Consider the following 9,792-nt stretch of genomic DNA (forward strand, 5'->3'; position numbering starts at 1 on the left):
TATTATTTATACAGGCAGTCAGATCACATTTGAACAGAAACCCAAAGGAAGTAAATATGGGGAGAAGTGTGTTCCAAGAAGAGGAAACAATAGGTGTAAAGGCCCTGGGGTAGGAATGTGATTAAATTTAATAAATAACAAGGAGGCAGTGTGGCTAGGGCGGTTGTGAGCAAGGGGAAGAATGGTAGATGAAGTCAGGTAGAGTTAATGGAAGGGGGTGTGTGAGTGGTGTGGATAGCATGTGGGGCACTATAGGCTATACTTGGACTTGCACTCCATGTAAAATGAGCAGTAGAGGATTTTGACCAGAATTGTCACAGGATCAGGCACAAGATTATTTTGCCAAGATTGAAACAAGGACAGAAGGGGAGAGACCATTAAGGAGGCTTTTATAATAATAACAGTAATAATTATAATGCAGTGTTGTAAATATGACAATAGATACCGTTATTCTAGAAGCCTAGAGAAGGTATCAACTTCCTGGCCAACAAATTTCAAAGGTAAAGAAGTTTTTATGCAACTCAAAAACCTAATTTCTATATTTATTTTATCTGATTTTCCATTTTTGCTATCAACCTTCTTGATCTTGAGGGCTTTTAAGCTGGGTTGTTTTGATTTTAGTATTTCATCTTGTATTTGTTTTTTCCACTAGAAAACCAATCATTCATCTTTATTTTAGTCTTCTGTTATAACTATTAATAATAGAATATTTTCCAGTATAGATATATCTTTCTTTCAAATTTTATTAAGTATAGAAGTATAATTTCTTAACTGAAATTACAAAAGGCCCCAAAAAGTCATATTAAATTTGGCATGTGATTGTTTTTCTTATTAAGCCATCTGCAAATTGATGTGATAATTAGATTTTAATATAATTTACAGATAAGCAGGCTTCCTTCCAAGGAGGAAGCCAAATTAATATTAAAGAAAATGTAATTGTATTACATGTTTAAAGGAAATAGGGACCCCACATTTGAGTCCTGTATGAATTTTAACAAATACCACTACATGAAAGAGCAATGCTAATTGTAATTTAAAAGCTAAACCCTGTCATCACTTTCACACACTGTAAAACCTAAAATACTAATTTCTGTAGAACTTCATCTTATGTATGCTCATCTAAATTTAAATTTCTCAAATGTTTATAAAACTTTTACAATTTGTTAGCCAGTTATATTTCAAACGTTTGAAAGTCTTTTTTTAAGAGTTCAATTTCATTCATAGAATTTTATATTTTATTTGAAATTTACTTGATATTCAGCACACATTATTTAAATATTACATATAAAGAATTATTGGAAAAAATGATGGGGAGCTAAATTATTAAGTTACTGTTCTGATTTCAAGATGTTTAGAATTAAATTTAGGAAGCAAGCAGAATTATTATAAACATGACATTATATATAGCTGAACAAATAAAAGGTCATAATGAAGATAAAACCTACCTTACAAAAAGGGACGTCATTTAAGTGAGTCTTTTAGGGGACTGGCAAGCTTAGGAGGAACTGAGTTCTCAAGTATAACTTGAATAAGGCTCAAGAAAGGAGTGTGTAGTGGAGGAGGCCAGGTGTAGGTGGATCTTTATTCTATGGCAGCAGGAACTAGAACTGTTTGTTTTTAAGAAGGGGAATTACTGTATTTTTCGCTCCATAAGACACACTTATTTTCCTCCAAAAGTGGAGGGGAAAATGCCCGTGCATCTTATAGAGCAAAAAATATGGTATTTTATTAAATATTTTAACACACCATTTGGTTCAGAATATTTTTTTCTTATTTTCCTCCTTAAAACCCTAGATGTGTCTTATGGTCAGGTGCGTCTTATGGGGCGAAAATACGTATTTATAAATTGGTGGTTGAGTTTCTAAGTTAGCCTGTAAAACCCTGTTTAACCTATAATGTTGCTAAGTTTGGGGATTTAGAAACAAATTGATTTTTTTGCATTCTTCCCTTTGATGATAGGTCTTTGATCAGTCAGAGGTTTTGACTAGCCCTTGCTGCGTTCTTGAGGCTCTGCCCTGCTGTGCAGCACCTCATTTAGACTTGCCCCCATTGTCTAAAATTATACTCTCCTCTGACTCTTGCCTCTCTCTTGCATACATATAACTCCCATATACACAATATAGCTGACCTTATTAGCATTAAAGAAAGAGTATTTGCTTGAGAAAATTCATGCCAAAAGTCAAGTGTCTGCTGGCTCTTTAATCTTAAAAGTGTATGTATTTTTGAAAGCAAGTGCATTTTAACCAAAATGCCATTTCAAGTGGTATAATGAGGTGAAGTGAAAATATTGGGGACAATAGAGCCACTTTCAAAGAAGATCAGCCCCACCTAGGAATCTCTATACCTAAGGCAGTTCTTGTGTTAGAGTTCATCTTGTTGCAAACACCAATAAAATCAATTCAAACTGGCTTATAAGCAATTAAGTATCCTCTCCTGAAGGTAGTCATGTTTCAGAACTGGTTGATCCAGAAACTCAGTTAAGTCTACAGGGACATAGTTTCTCTCACAGTCTTCAATGGCTGCCCTTCGCCATATGGAACTTACTCTTCCTTATTCACATTCGGGGGAGGGGGGGCTGGATAGGTGGGGAGAGCACTTTGAGTTACAAAGCCATCCCTGACTATGCCAGGGCTAAAGCCAACCACGGCCCACCTCTGGAGTTAAGAGGCAGGCCAGTTTCTCCCAGGTAAGAGAGAGTTTGAAACCCCACCTGAGATCCAGATACTGTCGGCAGCATCAGAGAATGGGTACTGGGCAGAGGCCTGTTGGATTCTATACAACTTCTTCCTTTCTGAACTTAGATTCTCAAAAGAGCACTCCTCAGAGTAGCCTGCAGACCTAATGAACCTAAATACGTATCTGGGAGTGGTACCCACACTTTTTTTTTTTTTTCCTAAGTTCTAGAACTTGTGCACAATAAATTTAAGAACTGCTTTAAAAGCTCCAAGTTCACTTACAGCTTTCCCAGCAATAATGAAAAGGGGTAATGGTAGAGACAAGAGCTGTGTGGTTGTGATCAGTTTGTGAGGGTTTTTACTGTTCTTTTCATGCATTTATTACTACAAAGTAATGATTTGCAATAGTGTATTCATAAATGACAGAAGGCTCACATGTGACCTTATATGCCAAGTTATATGATAGCATATGCCTAATTATATATCATAATGAATAATGACTTTTAATTATAATCAAATGCGTAATAAATCTTGAGATGTTTAAATAAGGACACTCAGTCTAAAAGTAATGTACTGCTGAAATCAGTCTTATAGTTACTGCTATAAATAATGTATACAGTGCATATTACCCAGTTATTTAGCCAATGTAAAATCAGATTTGTGGGTATGTAATGTACACAAAAAATAAAAATAATTAGAATTTATTCCTCTATAATAACAGCTTCTAAAGTGGTTATCTTTGATAGTAAGCATGTACATGTACCCTTAAATTAAGATAACAGAAATCTTTTGAATTTTAGTATTAAGGTATTTGGTAAATTAATCTAGCCAACCAAATGAGTTTTTAGAATATAGGTGTAAAGATAGATATAAGCAGGTAAGATACTGGTTTTATTTTTATTGGCCCCAGTTCTATAATTGTTACTTTCTCCATGATGTGATATATTCACAAAGCCAAAATAAAGACCAGTACCAATTTGTGAAACTCTAAACCAGCGGTTCTCAACCTGTGGGTCGCGACCGCTGCTCTAAACTTTCTTTAAAGATTTTTCTGTAAAATTCTGTTGCACTTGACATACTATTTCAAAATTCTTGGCCAACTAAACATGCACAAACTTCACAAGCTTAAATTTAGTTTGCATTTCTTAATTGAAATGCAAAATAAAACCAGTAATCTCTTACCTGCCATTCTCTTAACTAAACCTGCATTAATTGGTATTTGCCACACTCTCCTTATAAATGGATAGTTGATTGATAGCAAATAAGGAGCTGTTTTATTTTTGTTTTGTTTTTATTGTATGTAATACTATGTGAGCAATAGCTCCAGGCCAAAAATTATGAATTAGTTTTTACTTGTCCTTTTCTGTTTATTAAAGTCACAATAATTTTACTTTGTTAATATGAAAAGGATGGAGAGGCGTAAATAGCATTATTTATTTTATTTTTATATTTTATTCTAATACCTAACCCAGTTTATCTCAAGCTTGAGGCTTATTTTAAATAGTTTCACTTGGGTATATAAATCTCTTTTTTTCTTTTTTCTCCTTTTTAATTTTTTCATTGATTTTGGGGGCAAGGGGAGAGAAGCATTAATTTGTTGTTCCACTTAGTTATGCACTCATTGGTTGCTCTTGTTTGTGTGCTGACTGGGGATTGAACTCGTGATCTTGATGAACCAGAACAACGTTGTAATCACTGAGCCACTGAGACAGGGCCAAAACCTTTTTCAATTAGCTTTAGCAAGTTCATTTGTTTTTTCAGTATTGTATCTAAAGTTACCTATAAGATGTCTCCCTGTTTATATATCCTTCTAACATCTAAAACACAAATGAAAATTTCATGTCATCTTCCTTCCCATCTCTCTTCTCCGTCTTCCTTACATCATCAGTGTTGTAAACACTAACACCATTTTCATGCCAAAGCTTTAAACTCTTGGAAGAATGGGGGGAGGGGGTTGGGAGTATGTTAGCTTTTATTTAAGTAAAATTGATTTCTAAAAATGATCTATAAAAACTAGAACTATACTAAGGCCTCATAACCTTGTGTTTTTATACAGCAAGAGTCCCTGTTCCTGCTTACTTCCCTCAGCCTTATGATCAGGATTCCTTAAACACTTTTTAAATATCACACCCCTAAAGTGGCCCTGGGGAATCAAACTTAAATTTCCTACTAATATATTAACATATTCTTCCTTTCTGTCAAATCTCTTACATATCACTTTGCCATTTGTCAGATGCCATTCATTGAGTTTTTTCTAACCATACTACTATGCTTATTTGGAAACATGGAAAGCAAAGAAAAATTTATAAACAAAAATAAAAAACACCCATATTATGCCCATAAGACAAATACAATACATACTATTCTTTACTTTTACTTTTACTAAGTTGGCCTCAGTTTATGTGCTGTTTCACACTGCATTTTAATACAAGCTTCTAATTTATTTAGTCCTTTTACCATTGCCTAGGCATGAACCCTGTCTGTGCTCTCACTTCCTGAAACGCTCATTTGCATCCTCAGAACTAACTAATGTATGGTCACCATTTTCTTGAAGACTTGTCTTAGGCTTACCTTCTTAAATAAGAGTTTCTTTGTATATCTTCTCAGCATCCACTGCTAATACATTTTGAAGTAAAAATAGTCAATAATTCACTAATTTAGTTGCCTTTTATTAAGTACCTATTACATGCTGGATTCTGGAAACACAAAATGAGACAGATCTTAGATTGTTCCCTTGGGAGCAAACCAGTATGTAAAAAATTTAGATTTACAGCTTGGATACAATTGAGGCATCTAAAATTGTTTGAAAGAATGCTAGCCCAGGTTTGGGTTAATCTGACTTATAGCCACCAGCTAGCAGGGAGAACTCAGCTGGAAGATCACCGTGAGCCTTGCTTTTCCTACATACAGAATCAGGGAAGGGACTTATTAATGGAAATGATAGCTTCATATATTGAGTACTTGCTGTAGGCTTTAACAAGTAGCCGTTTATTTCATTATCATAATTACCATACAAGATAACTACTGATATGTACATTATACTAAGATAATTGGTATAAGATCCCATGGAGTAGAAGGTGGTAGAACACAGCTTGGACCCAGGGGTGATCATTCTCATACATACAGGGTGGGAAAAAGTAGCTCTACAAGGGCCCACATCCTCCTGATCAAGGCCCCCCAAAAAAGAAAATTAGGTTACAATTGTGAGTACATAAAACACAGTTTATTCTTGAATTATTTTCCATATGGACAACTGTAAACCTACTTTCGCCCCCATTCTGTATTCTCTTAATCACTAACACACACTCCTGAAAATCCATAGAATTCCATTCTTGCTATTTTCCTCCTAAAGGATAGGCAGAGGACTTGGCTATTAAGATCCAATTCTGTTAGTCTTAAGTCAGGGGTCCCCAAACTACGGCCCGCAGGCTGCATGCGGCCCGCTGAGGCCATTTATCCGGCCCCCGCCCCACTTCTGGAAGAGGCACCTCTTTCATTGGTGGTGAGAGGAGCATAGTTCCCAAATACTGGTCAGTTTGTTGATTTAAATTTACTTGTTCTTCCCTGGCCGGTTGGCTCAGCGGTAGAGTGTCAGCCTGGCATGCGGGGGACCCGGGTTCAATTCCTGGCCAGGGCACATAGGAGAAGCGCCCATTTGCTTCTCCACCCCCACCCCCTCCTTCCTCTCTGTCTCTCTCTTCCCCTCCCGCAGCCAAGGCTCCATTGGAGCAAAGATGGCCCGGGCGCTGGGGATGGCTCCTTGGCCTCTGCCCCAGGCGCTAGAGTGGCTCTGGTCGCGGCAGAGCGACACCCCGGAGGGGCAGAGCATCGCCCCCTGGTGGGCAGGGCTTCGCCCCTGGTGGGCGTGCTGGGTGGATCCAGGTCGGGCGCATGCGGGAGTCTGTCTGACATGTCTCTCCCCGTTTCCAGCTTCAGAAAAATACAAAAAAAAAAAAAATTTACTTGTTCTTTATTTTAAATATTGTATTTGTTCCCGTTTTGTTTTTTTACTTTAAAATAAGATATGTGCAGTGTGCATAGGGATTTGTTCATAATTTTTTTTTATAGTTCGGCCCTCCAACGGTCTGAGGGACAGTGAACCTGGCCCCCTGTGTAAAAAGTTTGGGGACCCCTGGTCTAAGTGATCTCTTCAAAGGTTATTAAATGACTTACCATAAACACCTATAGAAAGCTCCTTATTCATTCATTCATTGTTTCATTCAACAGATACTTGAAACTATGCAGGGACCAGTTCTGCAGAGATGTAATGGGGAAGTGGATTTAGACACTCTTTCTCCTTTCATGTATGAGTTCACAAGTTTGACTTCTTACATTTGAGGAAACCAGGGAAATGCCCATGGTCTGATTTTGCTTGTTCTCTAGCTACTTTAGGGGCACATCTTCACTTCTTAACTGTTCTGCAAGCTCTGTGAGGGTAGCTCTTACATTGTACCTTTTCAAATTTCTCCTGCACTTATACAGCAGACAGGTAAGTTCTTTAGTAGATAAGTATTTTTTAAATATCATTTAAAAGATAAAAAATCAGTGGCCTTCACCAGCTTCCATGTCAAAAATAATTTTAAAACTAGCCAATTAATTTTAACACTCATTTTTTGCCCAGCCTCCACACACAACTCTTTTTCTAATACCTATGAACAGATTTACAAGGGTCCCGACTCTTCATTCCGGTATTCAAGCCTTCAGCTTAACTGTGAATATCGTTTCCGCGTGTGTGCCATTCGCCAGTGCCAAGACCCTGCGGGGCATCAGGACCTGGTCGGCCCCTACAGCACAACAGTGTTCTTCATCTCTCAGAGGACTGAACCGCCAGCCAGCACCAACAGGGACACTGTGGAAAGCACGAGGGCCCGGCGAGCACTCAGTGACGAGCAGTGTGCAGCTGTCATCCTTGTGCTGTTTGCTTTCTTTTCCATTTTGATTGCCTTTATCATTCAGTACTTTGTAATCAAGTGAAAATACAACTTTATTTTTAATACTGTATTACATTTTATTTTGTCATGTACTAAAATTATTTCTGTATTGCTTTTACAAAAACAGTGTCATTTAGCACTGGTATTGAGACTAGACTACATCGTTTTTGCCATTTTCAGTGCTTGTATTGTTAGGTAGAGGCTGGCACCTTGTTAGAATGCAAGCCACAGAAATAGCAATTTTTGGTTTTTGTTTGATTGGGCTTTTTCTTTTTTCTATTTTTCTTTTTTTTCTTTTTGACATGCCTTCTTGTCAAACAAATTTTCTAAGAGGCAAGAATATATAATTGATATTTTGACCAGTCAGCATGTGTCACTGACAACCTGATCTGTTTCAAAGGTTATTAGCTAGTGAATCATTCAGAACGATTAAAATTCACACTAACATGCTATATTAAAATGTAAGTCTGATGCTGTGAAAGCAATCTAGTGCTATATTTCTACCTCCTCATTTGTCTTAATTATTTGGTAAGTGAGATTATGATAAATAACTGGAGGAGCAGAGCAAACAGAACTGTTTGAAAGGACATGCATGGAAAAAAGCCTTTGTCTGATGGATGTGGAGTTCTTATTATACTATATGGTCATAAATTCATAGACAAATCACTTACAGAAAGCACTGACAGTTTACTTGGCCTAAAATAATTTAATGTGTACTCAAAAGGCACGTCTTCAGGTCTTGAGAATATGGAAAATAACCAGAGAGCTTTTAGATAGTTAACTTTTTTGAAGTAATCATAATCAACTCTGAATTTCAAACCTTTTTGATTTGGTTTTGTGAACTATATGTGTATAAGGACATACATGTACATATGTGGCATTTATATAAACAACATACAAAGTGTAGGAATACACACACACTCATCTATCTGGTATAGGCCGATTTGAAGAACTCCTACAAGTTTCGCTGCTTCTCCCACAACTACTGCCATCACCATCAGAGTTCATAATCAAACCTAACCTTTTTGTTTGGGGCACCAAATTTAAAGACAAAATTAATTTGCACCAGTAAACTTCAAGCTGCTTTCTTTATTAAAAAACTAATGTTTAATGTAATGTCTGTTTGGATACTTCTAAATTGTTGATTGCATGTGGTTAACGTTGCATTAGAGCACTTTGCAATTGCATAATTCATTAATGTTTGTGAGCCTGCATTTGTGAGTTATTGGATGATCAGATTGTATTTTGTCAAGTATCACATTGTACATCTTGCTTAGATGTCAATGACTGCCAGTAATAATACAGTTTGTGATGAAACTTTCTAAAATTCTTGTTTTATCATATCTGTTATCTGTAAAACACTTGTAACTAGCCTTTTTAATTTATTATTTGAATTTTAGGATAGTGAATCACTAATTTTAGTTGCTGAGGTTAGCATTTCAGTGATTACTAAGCACTTGTGTTTTAAAGGACATATGTTTTGTACTTTGAAGATCTCTGAAGAATTTCTCTTATATTAGAATGGGCATATGTTGTAATTGTTTTATGTCAAATGATCCATGCTGTAGAAAAAAAACATTAACTTTTGTTCAAAAAAGAAACGGATAAACTTGGCCTTTCCAAGTGGTAAGAATGACCTGTCACTATAATATACTGTATGTTTACATTTTATTTAAATTTAACCTCTTATGTATAGACTGATATCTTCCCCAAAAACAAATGATTGCGGTTGTTTTCTAGAAACTACTTAAAAGTGCCACATTTGGCAATACAAATGAGTTTGAGTGTAGTAGCCCAGAGATTTCTATAATAGTTGAATGTCTAAAATGGTAAACTGTGCCACTGTGGTGGTTACAGTGGCTTATGTTTTTCATAGTAACGCAAATGAACTCCTATTTTTGATAGTAAATGTCATTTAATAGTGTACTTGCCATTTGAGCCTCACTGCAAAATTAGTGCAGAAGAGAAAACAATTTTTAATGTAATCTTGATTTTACCTCATACACTGTACATTCCAAAAACTCTAAACTTTTTAAAGATTATAGATACACTACCAAACATATCACCTTAAAATTGTATAAGGTTAAACTTCATACAAATGGAAAATTATTATCTCATAAAAGTACATAAACTATGTAGCAGAAGTATCTTTAAAATCCATGGAAAATAAAGGTTGTATCATTCTT

The 9,792-nt window shown here is 36.0% G+C and overlaps 1 protein-coding gene across 4 annotated transcripts in view; it reads left to right on the forward strand.

Moving 5' to 3' along the window:
- Positions 1-9,792, forward strand: part of FNDC3A (fibronectin type III domain containing 3A) — a 168,725-nt gene extending 158,933 nt beyond the window's left edge. For all 4 annotated transcript variants that reach the window (XM_066380887.1, XM_066380890.1, XM_066380889.1 and 1 more), the window contains one exon: positions 7,335-9,792. In XM_066380887.1, the coding sequence (XP_066236984.1) occupies positions 7,335-7,649 (315 nt within the window). In that variant the 3' untranslated portion in view covers positions 7,650-9,792. The remainder of the gene's footprint in view (positions 1-7,334) is intronic.

This window comes from Saccopteryx leptura, chromosome 4 (assembly GCF_036850995.1).
Source record: "Saccopteryx leptura isolate mSacLep1 chromosome 4, mSacLep1_pri_phased_curated, whole genome shotgun sequence".
Taxonomy (NCBI): domain Eukaryota; kingdom Metazoa; phylum Chordata; class Mammalia; order Chiroptera; family Emballonuridae; genus Saccopteryx; species Saccopteryx leptura.